The sequence below is a fragment of the Bufo bufo genome, chromosome 10 (assembly GCF_905171765.1).
Source record: "Bufo bufo chromosome 10, aBufBuf1.1, whole genome shotgun sequence".
NCBI lineage: Eukaryota > Metazoa > Chordata > Amphibia > Anura > Bufonidae > Bufo > Bufo bufo.
In genome coordinates this window covers 89,124,595-89,142,914 of record NC_053398.1, presented here as the reverse complement: position 1 = coordinate 89,142,914, position 18,320 = coordinate 89,124,595, and the positions used below count along the sequence as shown (strand labels likewise).

Below are 18,320 nucleotides of genomic sequence, written 5' to 3'. Positions count from 1 at the left end.
TAGGATTTGGGGGATAATATCTCCTAATATGGGGTCATTTTTAAGGGCAGACCAATTCTTTCTCATAGCTTCCTTTATTTGCCATGCATTATTGTTGAATTGTGTAATAAAACTCAAGCGAAAGTCTTTTTCTTCCTTCTATTCATTTGCTGCATCTTAACCTGTTCCAAATTAACACTTTCCTCAGCCACCTTCTGTGAAACTCTCTCTAGTTCTTTCTTCTTATAGCCTTTATCCAAAAACCTGTTTTTTATCATGTTACTCTGCTCCTCATAGTCATGCAAATTAGTGCAGTTTCTATATACTCTCTTAGGCTACTTTCACACTGGCGTTTTGGCTTTCCGGTTGTCAGATCCGTTCAGGGCTCTCACAAGCGGTCCAAAACGGATCAGTTTTGCCCTAATCCATTCTGAATGGAAAAGGATCCGCTCAGAATGTATCAGTTTTCCTCCGTTCAGTCACCATTCCGCTCTGGAGGCAGACACCAGAATGCTGCCTGCAGCGTTTTGCTGTCCGCTTGATGAAACTGAGCCTAACGGATCCGTCCTGGCACACAATGTAAGTCAATGGGTTCGGATCAGTTTTCTCTGACACAATATGGCACAATAGAAAACGGAACAGTCCCCCATTGACTTTCAATGGAGTTCATGACGGATCCGTCTTGGCTATGTTACAGATAATACAAACGGATAATACAAACGTTGTATTATTGTAACGGATCCGTAACGGATCCATGACGGATCCGCCCAAAACGCGAGTGTGAAAGTAGTCTTAAACTGTCCCTTAGGGATATTCTTAATCCAGGGTTTGTAATGACAACTGGTCGTGGAAATATATGCATTTGTGTCCGTAGGTTTAAAATATGTTTTTGTTTTCAATCTCCCTTCATCAACAAAAATGGTAAGGTTCAAAAAATCAACACACTTGCGGCTCACATTTCCTGTAAACCGCGATTTCTATTAGTTCGTATTGATATAACACTAAAATTCTTCTAGTCCCTCACAATCTCCTTTCCAAATCAGCAGGCAATCATCAATATATCTTTTCCACATAATGAATTCTTTTTTTCTATCTTTTACCTAACCTTGGTTTTATAAATTCCTCTTCCCATGAACTCCTAAATAGGTTGGTGAAACTAGGGGCGAATTTTGCCCCCATCGCCTCCCGGTGCACTGCAAGTACCAGCAACCATCAAACCAAACAAAATTGTGATATAAACAAATTCTAAACATTCTAATATAAATGTCCCCTGTTCAATTGTCATTTCTTGATCTTTATCAAGACAGTCTTTAAAGGGGTTCTGCAGTTTTTTTAAACTGATGATCTATCCTCTGGATAGGTCATCAGCATCTGATCGACGCCGTCTGACACCCAGGACCCCTGCCGATCAGCTGTTTGAGAAGGCAGCGGCGCTGGCAGTAGTGCCACGGCCTTCTCGCTGTTTACCGCAGGCCCAGTGACGTCATGACTAGTATCACTGGCCTGGGCGGGGCTAAGCTCTGTTCACTTGAATGGAGCATAGCCGCGCCCAGGCCATTGATACTAGTCGTGGGGATAACAGTATACAGAGATGCAACATTTACAGTGGCCAGTATCGGGCAGGAAAAAATCAACATATTCAGTTAGCCGGCTAGTCAGATACAATAGGCCTAGGGGGGATCCATAACATTTTTATGAACTTTGGGCAGATAGTAGATCACTGGCATAACTGAGTATTTAATCTGAAGAAATTCAAACTCTTTTACATTCAAAATATCCATTTCCTTACCCTTCTTCAATAATGTATCCATTTGTTTAATAGATTCCAGGGTAGGATCCTGCCTCAATCTCTTATACGTGGTTTCATCCTGCAGTGGTTTATACATGATGTCCTCGTGTCTTGTTTTATCGCGGATCACTACCCCCTTATCAGCCGGCTTGATCACGATATGTTCATTTTTCTCTAGCGATTTTAACGCCTTCCATTCTTCATGGGTTAAATTATAATGAACAGGTTGAGAATCTATTTTTCCTAGTTCTTTCAAAAGGCCCCTTTTAAAGGCTTCAATACACTGATTATTTTTGGGCTGGGGGAAAAAAAAGTGATTTATCTCGCAAGTTGGCCCGCGTCTGTTCTTTTCATTATAGGGTTCGAGGTAACATATTTGGCTATATTGAGCTTTCTTATAAACCTATAATATCCCTGTGAAAAGATGTAGCTTTATGATTAAGTCTACTTCAAGCCATTCCCTGCTATTAGGCATTCCCATTTCTGGAAGACTTCAGTCTGTGCTGTTCTGAAGACCTGTTGACAGGAAATGACTGCATTAGTGAAATGTGTCACCCGTGACTCATTTCTGATAAGCTATTATTTTAGATTTGTGAATGGTATGTGCTCATATTTATTTTATATTGAGCTTTCACAGTTACAAGCGCTTTCTTACTGAGTGATATTCAGCATGTGGCAAAACATCTGGAATGTCAATTAAAGGGTTTATCACAAAAATCTCCTACAACTGTTCTTGCATGAAATGTGTAGGAGCCTACTGTCAATGTGTGGACAGGCACAGCCGTTCATCTGTACAGAGGGAATCTGTCAGCAGTTTTACGCTGCACTATATGAGTGGACTCCGGCACTTGGTTCCTGCTTTGTAGGAATTTTAAGAAAAGGACTGGGAATAAAAATCATGTGATGCTACGTCTGAACCAGGGTCTGGGTCACAAATGTATTCTGCCCTCAGATAGGGCAGCGTAAAACTGGTGACAGTCTCATTAAAATGAATGTACAGTATACAGAATAAGGGTCCATTCGCACGTCCGCAAAATGGGTCCGCATCCGTGCCGCAATTTGGCGGAACGGGTGCGGACCCATTCATTTTCAATGGGGCCGCAAAAGATGCACTTCCGTTCTGCAGCCCCTCAAAAAAATAGAACACGCCCTATTCTTGTCCGCAGACACAGACAAGAATAAGCATTTCTATTATAGTGCCGGCCATGTGCGGTCCACAAAATGCGGAATGCGGAACAAAATGCGGACTGCAAAACAGTTGCGGATGTGTGAATGGACCCTAAAGTAGAGATGAGCAAATGGAGTCTAACAAACCGATTTGTCTCATTTGCCAGGATGCTTCATCTGTGGGTGGGCTGTCCTCTCAGGTGAAGAAGCGCGCACCTGCCGTATGATTGACAGGACAGGACATCACGTCCGGCCCAGTCAGTCTCCTGCCTATGCCGAAGCTTAAACTGTGCACGTGTCGCTACCTGGAAGTGTAAATTCGAGTTTCGGCAGCGGCGTAGGTAGGAGATAGTGTCAGGATGTCCGGCAGTGTCACTCGTACGGCAGGTGGGCTATTCTTCATCTGTGGGGGGCTGTCTTGCTAATAAGATGAATTCATTAGAAGAGATTTTCTCATCTCTAATACAAAGAGATGTACCAGCGTAAACAATGAAGAGGACATCAACACAGCGTCTTCATTGTGAAAATTGTGCATTTAGATGCTGTAAGGAGCAGCTGACTGTCAGGAAGGAAGTGTTAATAAGTGGAGGTGAAGCTCTGCATTGCATGCAGCGATCACCTCCACGGTATGAGGATGAGCGATGGATACAGAATCATGGTTTGCCGGCTGCAGAGTTCTGTTTATAAAGATCTGCTGCCCGGGAACGATGATTGAGATGTCCGCACCTCAGATCATTTCACCCGATGATCCAGCCTTTCACTCAGGTGATCTGTGGTAGCTTTAGACCAGGTATGCCCAACCTGCGGCCCTCCAGCTGCTGCAAAACTACAACTCCCAGCATGCTCGAACAACCTACAGCTATCAGCCTACAGCAGGGCATTGTGGGAGCTGTAGTTTTACTACAGCTAGAGGGCCGCAGGTTGAGCATGCCTGCTTTAAACGGACAGATTATCGGGAATGAGCATTCGTAGGAACATTTGTTCCCGATAATCGGCCCGAACATCAGGCCATGCAAATCCAGCTTAAAGGGAACCTGTCATGTGTTTATCACCCCATGAACAAACTAGCCATTATTATAATTACTAATTTCAATAGTATATTCCTCCCCCTTTTTTCACATTATTCATATAGTACCTTTGCATTCCTTATTATTCATTTTCCCGCCAATTATTACAATGAACGAATGACATCACAAATCATGCCTCGTTTTTCTTTATCTTATTATCTACCGTCTATTTTTTATTTTTCTTGTGGCTCCGAAGTACTCATTTCAAATCCCGTGCATGCGTGCAGTAACGCCACTCTCCCGGCCTTCTTTCTTATATAACACGCATGCGCCAGTTATTTTCCTTCCAGAAGCTTCAAGTTGTTATTTCATCACGCCAAATAACTCCCGCTTCTACTGGTTTACCGGAAGTGAGGCTAGACCGCACCAAAATATAGCCGACGCATGCGCAGTTTACTTTATGATGTTTGAATGGGCATCATTACACTAATCAGCACGCACCTGCGGGATTTTGAGTGTCTGAACAAGTGAATAGGGGAGTGGCTTCAGTGCTGAATAGGAAAAATGCTGGACTCAAATCAAATTTATGTGTCACGCTGGACTCAGCATGCGGCACGTGGCTATTATGAGGCTAACCGGTTGTCACACCACTACGTAATTAATTAAAGGTGCTTTTTAATAGTTAATAATTGTATATAATCAGTACAACACTTCAAATGCTGGATTTAGCTGGTTACTCTGCTGGCTCTGCAATTCTCTTTGGAGGAGCATTCTCAGGAGCAGGAGCTCTATACTGTGCTTCCTCTCCACACTGTAGCTCAACAGGAACTCTGGCTCCTGGCAGGAAGCAGGACCAGCCCACTCCTACCAAGAGGGGAGGAACAGAGTGGTAAGCTCTTTCCTTGTTAACTCTTGTCATCCATTTGCTTAACTGGAACATGCTGCCAAATAAACAATAAAACAATACATAACAAATATATACATAATTATACACGATTGTTGTACTCCCAGGACTGCGATACTACCAGTTGGTTGAGCGATTCCCCACCTTCTGTAGAATGGTTTTCCCCATAAACTTCAATGGGGTTGTAAAAAATGAACAAAAAATCTGCATAAAAACCATGATAAATGGGGGTTTATGTGCTATTTTCATGTGGGTTTTCTGCTTACAAATCTGTACTGCACAATGCGGATTATGTCACCTCAGCGTAATACAGTACCAGCAACAGGGGCATGGCTATAGGGGAAGCAGGGGAAGCTGCTTTGGGGCCTGAACTCAGAAGGGGCCCACCCAGGATGAGTACTAAAAGATGTTATTGTCAGGGCCCTATGAACATTGTTATACAATGACATTATATACAGCAGGGATCTCAAGTCTCCCGGAGGTTCAGGGAGTCTCCCGCTATTAGATAGCGGCTCCCTGACGCCCGCATGTGAAACAATATATCCCGGAAAGGTTTATCTCAGTCAGATAGCAGAGCAGAGAGATAAGAGAAGTGACAGATGACACAGAGTTTAGATTACAGGTTGAATTAACCCTATAGGGTCAAATTGGCTTCTCAAGGAGATATATATGTTAAAGGCATCCCTTCTTCTGTCTCATTCAGTAGCTATATAACTATTGAGAGAGATGTATTTTTTTTTTAATACATTTACACATTTAACCCTCCATTTTAATTATATTATTTACCCCAGTGTTAAATTCACACCCCCTGGATGCTTTAATCATATACATAAATATGATAATTTGGGGCAGGGTAATGAGCCCAGTCCTCCACACCATAGAGCAAAGTGTGCAGATACTGCATATGTTTGGAAAATGTAATAAAAAGTTTGTGAAAGAAAAAAAAAAGAAAACCTCCCTGAAATGAGAAGTGCACCTCCCTGAAATGAGTTTTTGCAGGTTGGGATGTCTGTATACAGTGACACTGTAGAAAACAGACTGAGGGGCTGCCGGGCCTTGTCTGAGAGAGAGATCTTGACTAACCACAGGAGTGGGAGTTGCATAGGAGGAGGGGGTGGCAAAGAGGTTTCTTGGGGGTGCCCGTGGGCCTCAGTCATTTCTAGTTATGCCACTGACCATCAAAGTGTGTGAGATTAGACAAATCTCATGTACACCTTGCAGATTAGCTCTGTGCGGAAATTGACCTGCCGTGCAAATTAACTGAATTCAGCCGATCACTTGCCATTGTGCTCAAGCACCAGGGAGTCTGTTTTTATAAAAAACGGACTTCCTGGTCAGGCAGTTTAGTTGGTGGTATTGTTCATAAGAACGACCCCATGGACGACTGATCAGCCAATCATTATCTCAAATGTATGGCCAGCTTAAGACAGCCCCCTCCCTACCTCTGCAGCTCAATTATACCCCAGCTAATGAGCGGTATGTATACAGAGTCTTGGTCCTCTATGTATTGGTGGGTGAATGTCCTTCAGCATTCAAGAAAAGTATTTACAGAGTATAAAATATGACATTTTTAAACTTGGTGCAACCTTGGCAGCCTTACATCTCTTTATTCTGAGGAGTTTACATCCTCTTAAAGGAAAGTGATATTTAATGCTAATGATTAGTATACTGTTCACATCATGATAGCACTAAGACGGTCACCTTGAAGTAAAAGCGTGATTGAAACCAAAGCCAGAAACGGCATGAGCCAGGTTATATTGTCCAATATCATTCAGAAGTGTGCCTGGGATGTATCTACATTGGATTCATTAAACTTTACACCAGAAAATGTTTGTGTTATCGTGTTTTTCCTTCCTTTCTTCAAGTATATAGGGCTAATTGTCTTATTTTTGCAAGAAAATGTTAAGGGAAAAACATTGCTGCTTTCTTCTAAAAACAGTGACACACTTGTCCATGGTTTGAGTTTCGAGTAAAATGATTGGGGCTGAGCTGCGATACCACACACAACCTGTAGACAGGTGTGGAGATGCTTCTGGAAGACAGCAGTAATGTTGGTCTATTCTTGAACCTGTCACCAGCGCCAAACCCCCTTCTCCTTTGCTTCTAGTCCCTGCTGGACCAGCACCGTGACATGATGTCCACTGCTTCCAGCTGCTGGCAATCGGTAACCTCAGTGGTGACGTGTGCATGGAATGTCAAACTTCTGGTCCAGCGGGGACTGGAAGAAGAGGAGAAGGGACCCTGGTGCTGGAAGCTGAACCCACCATTTTCGGTGGAATTGGCGGACTGTATAACGTATTTTTGGAGCTCCTGATTCTCCCTCAACAGATGATGTCAAGGAAGAAAAGAATTGAGCGCTATGAAATATCACGCCTAATCTTTTGTTGTCCATGGAGATAATCTGTCACCAGAGGACTCTCCTCATTGAAAATACATACACGCACGGCCAAACTGCGCCTGTATGTATATTTCGGAGTTGGGAGAGAAGGCTGTTCAGCGGACAGCCATTGAAGGTGTATGCGTGTCTTTAGTGTTTCCGCTATTGGCAGATTTAATTAAAGTTTAATTTAATGGCCTATGCTTGGTTTTTTATTAGTCTGCAAAGGCAATTACAGCCTTTGTCTACGTTCAGACCTGCGCATTCACTAATGGGTTTTTCACTTTTCTTGCAGGCAACCGGACAAAATAGTGATTGTATGGACTCGCAGGAACAGAAGAGTCTGCTCCAAGGTATTGACGCACTATCTTCCAGTAAACATTCTCTGTCTTCTCTCTCTAAATGTCAACACATTTCCTTCAGCTCAATCCCTTGATTCTTTCCCTAGGTGGTTCTTATACATATTGAACGCTGCCCCTCAGTGGGCTTTGTTTCATATATTGTCTTTTCACTTATTTGATGCTATAATGTGTTATTTACCATGTATGACCTGTACTCTTTCTTTTTTCTACTAGCAATGTTTTACATTATGGTAATTGACTAATTTGACCATATCTTAGTTCCCCCTTGGGGGAAGGGGGTGTATGTTCCTTATACTCTGTATCCTTGTTGCGCTTCCCCTTGATACTTGTTCTCCTTTGCATTGTTATTCTTGTTGAAATCATTGAACTATAAACACGTACACTCGTCTTGGCCAAGGTTACATGTTTATTCTAATGAGAGGGAATAAGCTGTTGCTACGTGCCACTGGCAGCAACAAAGGATGTTGGGGATATTGAAACCAACACCCTCAATCCCTGTTTCCCCTGACAGTAGACATTGCTGTAGGAACAAATGGAAAAATGTCCAGCATTGGTGCCAATGAAGATTCTAAGGCTCAGATGGATATTAAAGTTGGCTTCATAACAACTAGAAGGAGCAGGTTTTGATACGGTATTGGTATTTTTGGAAGAAGTTGCCAATACAGTATCAAAGCACATTGCATTATAGTTCTAATATAGTTCTCCTAGTATTTAAGTGGCGTAAATACGCTAGCAAATGTCCCCCATAGTCCTAATTAAGCCTCCTACTTCCATATCTGCTCGAAGAACTTTATTCTCCCTCCAGTGGCAGCGCTGCCAAATTCCTCATTTCTCTCTCTTTCTCTGTTGGATGAGTGGACATTGCAAGACACTGGACATTGTTGACTCGACACGAGGTGATGGTTGTCCGGCCTGAGGAGGGGTATGGGGTGCAATGATGAGTTAGAGCTATAAGTAAAAATAGATTTTCATGCTGAACCCGGACATACCCCCATTTTCACCCCGGCAGCCCCCCTGACTTCAGCATCGGAGCAGTTCATGCTCCGATGCTCTCCTTTGCCCTGGGCTAAATCGCACAGGGCAAAGGCATTTTCTGGAGTTGCAGTGACGTACCGGGCTCTCCATATGGCTGCCAGGAAGCCCGGTGACCTCACCAGCACTGATTGGCAGTTTTTAGCACTGCCCTAGCCTGTAAAACAGCTAGGGCAGTGCTAAAGCCGGCCCATCAGAGTCGGTGACGTCACTGAACACACTGCTGGGTGGACGCTTCCGCACAGCAGTGTGTTATTGTAAATAAAAGAGCCCTTGCCCTGCGCGATCTAGCACAGGGCAAGGGAGTGCTTTGGAGCATGAAATTCTCTGATGCTAACATCAGGGGGGCTGCCTGGGTGAAATTATCGGTATGTCCGGGTACTGAACCCGGTCAACCCCTTTAAGGACCCAAACATTCCCTAACTTTTTACATTTTCTATTCACATGTCCATATAAGGGTTTCATTTTTTCTGGGCAATTTGTATTTTTATGGGTACCATTTAATTTACCATATCTTGAACTGGAAAAGAAGAAAAATATCTTTGGGGTGAAATAGTTTTTACAGTGTTCACTGTGCACTAAAAATGACATAGCAACTTTATTCTGTGGGTCAGTATGATTGTAGCAACACCAAGTTGATTTAAATTATGTTTATTTTATATTCTTTTATTTTATATGTAAAATTGAGAAAGGTTGTGGCTTGAATTTGTATTTTTTTTAACATAAAAAAATAAAAATGTTTATTGTAATTTCTTGTGTACCTTAGGGGACCTAAATATTAGTGTTGAGCTGCAGGGTCAATATTCGATTTCGCTAAATTTTGCGAATATATGGGCGAATATTCGTCATATATTTGTGAATTTGCTATGTTCGTTTACATTTTTTTTTTTCATTACTAAAATCGCAATGTAAAATTCGCATTCAGATGCATGTCAGACCAATCGCTTTATATGCAGATAGAGTGTTAAAAAATATTCGTGATTGCGAAAATCGCCACTTAGGTCTAAGTAGATATTACTGATTGGTGCACTAAGTATTGTTGTAACATCACAGCACTATGTCAGTAGCATGTATGTATGGACAGCACAGAAATATCTCTCACATGCACATTGCGCATCCATTTTCCTGCCGCACACTATATACACGCCACTGGGCTCCATGGTGACCTGCCGCACCGTTTGCCTCGGGTGCTTACCTTCCTCATAAATGCTGCTGTCACCTAACAAGGGAGGTGGCACCCATTCTAAGTCACCCTCCTCTTCATCCCCTGTAATGTCAGACCCAAGGTCGACCAGTGGTTGACTGAGGGGAGCAGCAGACGTGGAGCCCCTGACCTGGCTCCGCTGTCCCCTCGCTGACATCTGGGTCTGACTAGGTGCAGGGGTTCTGTGGCTGAAACCACCCGCACCAGTTGGAAGGGATATCACTGGGGTACTGATGGGTGGTATCCCCTCCTCCAGTGCCGTTTCTAGGGGCGGGCGGGACGGGCGGCCGCCCGGGGCGTTGTCAGAAGGGGGGCGCCAGCAGGGGCGCCCTCTTGTCGTTTCTCTGCCGTGCGCCGTGCGCCCTGCCTCCCTCCCTCTGACATCTCGCCTGACCTGCGCCCGAGTGCCGGCCCGAGTCCTCTCACTCTTCAGACAGTGCGGGTGGCACTTACTGACGTCACGCGCCTGCTCCTCCCACTAGGCGGCGCAGGCGCGTGACGTACAGTGAGTGAGTGAGCGCCGCACTGCCTGCCTGTTACCGCCCGCCCTGAGCCCCTGAGCAGTGCTGATGCCTGCTGTTAGGTGAGTGATGGTCTGGGGGGGGGGGGGGGCATTAATTACAATGGGGGGGGGGGGCATTAACTACAATGGGGGGACATTAATTACAATGGGGGGGCCACTGTGGGAGACATGAAAATTGGGGCCACTGTCACTGTGGGGGACATTAAGTTTAATAAGGATCACTATGGACATTATTTAGAATGAAGGCTGCTGTGGGTGACATTATAACTATAATGTCTGATAGGCCTAGTCCTGAGCTGAGTTATATTGCCCTGCCCATGCCCTGTATAATAATGTACCCATCCCTGATACCCCTTAGTTATATTACTCCGCTGGGGTAATATAACTAAGGGGTATCAGGGTACATTATTATACAGGGCAGGGTAATATAACTCAGGACTAGGCCTATCAGACATTATACAGTTATAATGACACCCACAGCAGCCTCCATTCTAAATAATGTCCATAGTGATCCTTATTAAAAATAATGTCCCCCCACAGGCAGGCAGTGCGGGCGGCGGCGCTCACTCACTGTACGTCACGCGCCGCGTGACGTACAGTAGTGAGGTGAGCACCGCCGCCCGCACTGCCTGCCTGTTACCGCCCGCCCGGAGCAGTGCTGAGAAAGAAGCCTGCTGTGAGTGAGAGCCTGAGTCTGTGGGACAGTGGGTCACTGGGTGCGTCACTGTGACCGTCCGTGCAATGTGGTGACACATTTTTTACAATGGGGAGACACTTATTTCATCGAGCAGTTTTGAGGGGGGGGGGGGAGTTTTTTTGACACTCGCCCTGAGAGAAATTTTACCTAGAAACTGCACTGCCCTCCTCTATCCCTTCCAAAAGGTCCTGAGCATCCGGACCAAGCTCTAGCTCACTCTCCTGCATTACCACCCCCACGATGTTCATCTCACTGTCGCTGTCAAACAGCATCAGGGTCAATTCTTGGGGGCTGGGGGCTGGTCCTGCAGGAGGCGGAGAACTGCTGGTGCTCAGAGCCGGGGAAGAGGACTCCGTGCCACTAGCTTGTGTCACGAATGACACCACTGCCTCTGCATCTTGAGTAGAAATGGGGCAGCTGCCAGGCCCAAAAACAATCATGGATGAGGCGGACGCCCCTGCCACCTGCGACCGCCCTTCATAAGTAGAGGAGCAGCCCCGTGCTGGCAGTGGTCCAGGACTGGAACCAACTCCCCTACCATGACCACGGCTGCCGGCACGCCCACGTGCACTCATGATGTGTTTTTATATACAAAAAAATATATGAGGGAATTTGGGCAAACTTTATTGGGTTGGGGACAATGGGGCAAAAAAGGTAAAATAAAATATACACGAAACCCTAAAACACAGAAAAATACATTTTTTTTTCACAGAAAAAAGACTCTGACACTAATCACTACTCACACGAAACCCTAAAACACTAACCCCAAAACACAGAAAAAGAGGTTTTTTTTGTTTTGTTTTCTTCACAGACAAAAGACGATGACACTAATAACTACCGACACGAAACCCTAAAACACTAACCCTAAAACACAGAAAAATACTTTTTTTTTTCACAGACAAAGGACGCTGACACTTTTTTTTTCACACACGATATCTCTATCTTACCTACACTACACCCTGCACTGGACCCTATCAGCTAGACTATTCACTACTTCAGCTACCTAACTAATGTACCTAACACCCTACATTGGAAACCATCAGCTACACTATTCACTCACTAACCTACAATGACTATCTACTACTACATATCTGGATTATATATATGAGCTAACTATATAATGTTCCTAACACCCTACACTGGAAACTATCAGCTACACTATTCACTCACTTACCTACACTATCTAACACTATTTGGATTATATATACACTGCCTCGCAAAAGTATTCAACCACCATGACTTTTTTCGTATTTTGTCACATGTTCAATGTTTTGTTAATCTGAATTTTATGTGATGGATCAGAACACAATAGTCTAAGTTGGTGAAGTGAAATGAGAAAAATATATAAATAAAACTATTGTTAAGAAATAGAAAACAGAAAATTGGCATGTGCATATGTGTTCACCCCCTTGTTAGGAAGCCCATAAAAACCTCTGGTGCAACCAATTACCTTTAGAAGTCACATAATTAGTGAAATGATGTCCACCTGTGTGCAATCTAAGTGTCACATGATCTGTCATTACATATACAAACTTTTTTTGAAAGGCCCCAGAGGCTGAAACACCTAAGCAAGAGGCATCACTAACCAAACACTGCCATGAAGACCAAGGAACTCTCCAAACAAGTAAGGGAAAATGTTGTGGAGAAGTACAAGCCAGGGTTACATTATAAAAAAATATCCAAATCTTTGATGATCCCCAGGAGCACCATCAAATCTATCATAACCAAATGGAAAGAACATGGCACAACAGCAAACCTGCCAAGAGACGGCCGCCCACCAAAACTCACGGACCGGGCAGGGAGGACATTAATCAGAGAGGCAGCACAGAGACCTAAGGTAACCCTGGAGGAGCTTCAGAGTTCCACAGCAGAGACTGGAGTATCTGTACATAGGACGAAAATAATCCGTACGCTCCATAGAGTTGGTCTTTATGGCAGAGTGGCCAGAAGAAAGCCTTTACTTTCAGCAAAAACAAAAAGGCACGTTGTGAGTTTGCGTAAAGGCATGTGGGAGACTCCCAAAATGTATGGAGGAAGGTGCTCTGGTCTGATGAGACTAAAATTGAACTTTTCGGCCATCAAAGAAAACGCTATGTCTGGCGCAAACCCAACACATCACATCACATCACCCAAAGAACACCATCCCCACAATGAAACATGGTGGTGGCAGCATCATGCTGTGGGGATATTTTTCAGCAGCCGGGACTGGGAAACTGGTCAAAGTTGAGGGAAAGATGGATGGTGCTAAATACAGGGATATTCTTGAGCAAAACCTGTACCACTCTGTGCAGGATTTTAGGCTAGGACGGAGGTTCACCTTCCAGCAGGACAATGACCCCAAACACACGGCTAAAGCAACACTTGAGTGGTTTTAGGGGAAAGATCTGGGCTTTTGGGCCTAGTCAAAGCCCAGATCTCAATCCAATAGAAAATCTGTGGTCAGACTTGCTGTTCACAAGCACAAACCATCCAACCTGAAGGAGCTGGAGCAGTTTTGCAAGGAGGAATGGGCAAACATCCCAGTGGTAAGATGTGGCAAGCTCATAGAGACTTATCCAAAGTGACTTGGAGCTGATTGCCACAAAAGGTGGCTCTACAAAGTATTGACTTTAGGGGGGTGAATAGTTATGCACGTTGACTTTTTCTGTTATTTTGTCCTATTTGTTGTTTGCTCCACAATAAAAATTAAAAAAAAACATCTTCAAAGTTGTGGACATGTTCTGTAAATAAAATGATGCAAATACTCAAACAATCCATGTTAATTCCAGTTTGTGAGGCACCAAAATACGAAAAAAGTCAAGGGGGGTGAACACTTTTGCAAGGCACTGTCTGAGGTTTGAGAAGTCACAGCAATTCAGACAGCACAAAGATCACACTCCTCTCTCTTTCACAACTGCATGAAACAGGATAAAATGGCTGTGGGGAGTTTCTCTTATATAGTAAAGGGTAGGCAACTTTCCTATTGGTTGCTAGGGAAGTTGCTAAGCTCTTGCAGCCTTCTCATTGGCCCACAAGATAGAAGCAGGGAGGGATCATGTGTACTGTGAAAAAAAAAACGTACTTTTACTTGCCACAGGCATTTCTTATCACACAGTCCTAGCAACCAACCTGAGCCCCGCAATATTGCCATGCAGGCTCTGATCGACGGACAGGGAGAGCTCCATCCATCTGTCTAACCACTTAGATGCTGCGGTTGCTATTGGGGTTAGAGCTATCTCTAATCCCAGTCATTGCAGCCAGGTGTCTGTCGTATTACACAGCGCATATGCTTCCCATGCATACCAGTGACATACCTCTACAGCATTTTCCATTAAAGGGAATCAGTCACCATGATCTTGGACTATTACCTGCAGTAGTACACAAATAGCACTGCAGATACATTTTTTACTTTCCTACAGCTCCTCATTACTTTGCCGTTAATGAGCAAAGCTGCACTGAAGTACGCTGTCAGGACTGCTGTGCTAACATAATGGAGAGGACTCGTGTGCACAGCAGTCCTGACAGTGTACTTCAGTGCAGCTCTGAGCGCTGACAACGGGGCAACAGGGGCAGTAGGGAAATAAAATACTGAACTGATGTAATACTGAATAGTCTAAGACTTGGTGACAGATTCCCTTTAATGTCTAACTATATTTAAATATAAACCAGGAATTTATGGGGGTAAGCAGAAACCCATGGTAAACACCCAGTCTGCTTCCTTCAAGTATACACATTTTGGCAAACACCCCTGTCTGTCATAGTATACCCACTTTTTTGATAAGACTAATCCTTAAAGGGAGTCTGTCACCAACTTTTCATGTGTTGTTTATATTGCATTCTTGCACACACACAATAATAATGGTGCCTTTCTTGTTTTGTCTGATTCTGTAAAGCTGCAGAAACGAGGTTATAATGGTATCTATATGGGGGCTCGCAAGTGCCCAGGGGCGTCATTCTTGCTGTAAGTGCCTCGGCTTTACGCACCTAACTCCTCCCCAGTGTATGTCTGGCCAGCCCTTTCATGATGTGTGTGTACAGTTCACCGCAAGGCCCGGGCATGCGATCTCTGATAACCACTGACATGGGCGGATTGGCCATAGACCCTACAGGGAAATGTCCTGGCGGGCTGATGTCCACGGGGCCACCCAAGGCCTCCTAACAGCCGCCAGCTGTACAATGCTCTCATCATTAATTAATGTAGAAGCCCTCAGGACAATTATATAATTTAATACTGAAGCGTTGGCGGCAGAATTTTGTGCGCCACCATATTTGGTTTGGATGAAGCAGTATTTTGTGCAGCACAGTTCTGTTGGGGTGGAATTTTGTTCTGCACTGCTGGCCCCACCTACCTCTGTTGCCCCACCTTCTGTGAGTTTGGACCCATCTACAACATGATGGCCACTTTTATTTTTAATTCCAGGGCCGCTTTAAGTTACCCTGACAACTGGTGGCATCGGCTTCATCTGTAGCACTGCGCATGCGCCAGCTACTGGCAAAGATGGAAGAGGTGGAGTGGGAAGAGACAGCAGCGCGCAGCGGCAATGTGGTTATTGGGGTGTGCACGCCCGGGATCTCGGGAATTGGCCAGCATGATGTAACATCTAGGGAGGATTTAGGTGTAACGTCTAGGGGCCTGGGCACTTACAGCAAGAACGCCGCCCCTGGGCACTTGCAAGTCCTCATTTGTATACCATTATAGCCTCGTTTTTGCAACTTTACAAAACAGGAAAGTACCGTTATTATTGTGTGTGTGTGCAAGAACGCAATATAAGCAGTGTAAAACATGACAAGTTGGTGACAGACTCCCTTTAAGTTGAGCATACAGAGCAATCGTTTGGCAGACAGCACCGTTTAAGTGTATTCTAAGCAAGGTTGGGGACTAATTATTATATAGAACCAGTCCATACAGATTTTTAAGGTTTTTAAACCTCTATTTTAGTAACTATTCCTCATGCAATCCGAATTATTGAGTCTCTGTGACTCTATGTTGTGCCATTCCTCTATTATTCCTATTAGAAGTATATGAATGAAATGCCAATTGTGTGTTACCAGTTGCACAATCTGACACTGGCAGCACCGATTGGGCAGTGTCACACTATGCAGGGGCACACCCCCAACTGTTAACACCCAGTTGGCAATTCATTCATAAACTTCTAGTAGGAATAATAAGTGATTGTCATAAGATTGAGCCATAAGAATAGATGCTTTAGAATTTTAATTCAATGTTATACAATTATTTATTAAGCAGACCTGTCAGGAGTGCTGACAGATCCTCTCTAAGACTGAACAAAGATGTTAGATGGACACGTGATCTGAGAAAAGATGGTGCACTGTATGCTATGAGGTGCATATCTGTTGCCACGGGTGGAGTAGTCAATAACAGCTCCATACAAAGCTTGATTTGGCAGGTGGTTATTGGCAAGGCCTTCTTAACTCCCTTGGGTTTGTTTGACTTCAAGCCGTTTGGCCTGGGGAACGCTCCAACTACTGTTTAGCGCCTCTGGAGCACTGTCTGGGAGACTTATATTTCCAGACTATGGTGTACTTGGATGGTACTATTGTGTATTCTGGATCCTTTGCCAAACACTTTCAGTACCGGGGCAACCTGTTTGTGCGACCGCAGTGCTTCAGGCTTACGTTGAAGTCTACAAAGTGCCATGCTTGACAGCATCCGGCCACAGAACCATATGATACTGTTTTCGGTGCAGAGTTAAATATTTTATTTTACACATATTTCAGACACAGAATATTTGCTTATGCTTCATCCAAGAATTATAGCTCATGAATTTACTAGCAATTTCAAACGCTATAATTCTTGGATGAAGCATGCACAAATACCCTTTGTTTGAAAAACGTGTTTAATAAAAAATGTAACTTTGCATGAAAAACAGTTTTCTGGATGCAATAATAAACGGCGTGCGGTACCAATCTATCTGTTTATTGCCATGGGGGACAGCGCATAATAAAGTATCTGTGGCACGTGGTATCAGCTTGGGATGTTGACCCTGACCCAGACAAAGTGAAAGCTGTGGAGGAGTGGCTGTTAGGCCTCTTTCACACGGGCGTCGCGTGTGAGGGCCAGATAGGATGCGGGTGCGTCGCGGGAAAATCGTGCTATTTTGCCTACAAGTGGGGTGAGTTTTGTATGCGATTGTGTTGCGTTCTTCAGTTTTTTCTGCACGAGTGCAATGCATTTTGCACGCAAGTGAGAAAAAACTAAACGTGGTACCCAGACCCAAACCCAAACCCAAACCCAGACTTCTTCACTTGGCTTAGGTATTCTGTAGATTTTAATATTTTCCCTTATAACATGGTTATAAGGGAAAATAATAGCATTCTTAATACAGAATGCCAAGTAAATTAGGGATGGAGGGGTTAAAAAAATAAAATAAATTAAACTCACCTCATCCACTTGTTCGCGCTGCACGGCTCGTCTTCTTTCTTCTTCTTTAATGACCTGGGAGGAAAAGGACATTTGGTGACGTCACTGCGCTCATCACATGATCCATCACCAAAGGTCACCACAGGTCCTTTTCCTCCCAGGTCATCAAAGAAGAAGACAGAAGAGAAGTCGGGCTGCGCAAACAAGTGGATGAGGTGAGTTTAATAATTTGTATTTTTTTTAACCTCTCCATCCCTAATTTACTTAGCATTCTGTATTAAGAATGCTATTATTTTCCCTTATAACCATGTTATAAGGGAAAATAATAATGATCGGGTCCCCATCCCGATCGTCACCTAGAAACTATGCGTGAAAATCGCACCGCATCCGCACTTGCTTGCGGATGCTTGCGCTTTTCACGCAGCCCCATTCACTTCTATGGGGCCTGCGTTGCGTGAAAAAAACAGCACAATATAGAGCATGCTGCGATTTTCACGCAACGCACAAGTGATGAGTGAAAATCACCGCTCATGTGCACAGCCCCATAGAAATGAATGGGTCCAGATACAGTGCAGGTGCAATGCGTTCACCTCACGCATTGCACCCACGCGGAAAACTCGCCTGTGTGAAAGGGGCCTTACAGATGCTTATCCTTGTCTTGGTAGGATACTACAATGTGATTTTTTGGGATTTGCCATAGTTTACTGCATCAGTTGCTCACTGGCCTTCCCTTGGACCAGAAGTCATTCAGTTGGTGAGAGGTGGTAAGGCAATGGACAGATGGAAAGCAAGCAGAATTTCAGGAGCCAAAAGAGCGACTGGTACTGGTCCCAATGTTGGCCTTTGAAGGCTACACTGTAACTTTGTAACTGAGCACTGATGCCGGCCTTCAAGGACTGGTGCTTTCTTAGTGCAGAA

At 44.2% G+C, this 18,320-nt stretch overlaps 1 protein-coding gene across 4 annotated transcripts in view; it reads left to right on the top strand.

Annotated features, from left to right (window-relative positions):
- The window catches only part of EHBP1L1 (EH domain binding protein 1 like 1), a 152,488-nt gene that overhangs the window by 69,933 nt on the left and 64,235 nt on the right, over window positions 1–18,320 (top strand). For all 4 annotated transcript variants that reach the window (XM_040410129.1, XM_040410127.1, XM_040410128.1 and 1 more), the window contains exon 2: window positions 7,519–7,576. In XM_040410129.1, coding sequence (XP_040266063.1) covers window positions 7,519–7,576 — 58 coding nt within the window. The remainder of the gene's footprint in view (window positions 1–7,518; window positions 7,577–18,320) is intronic.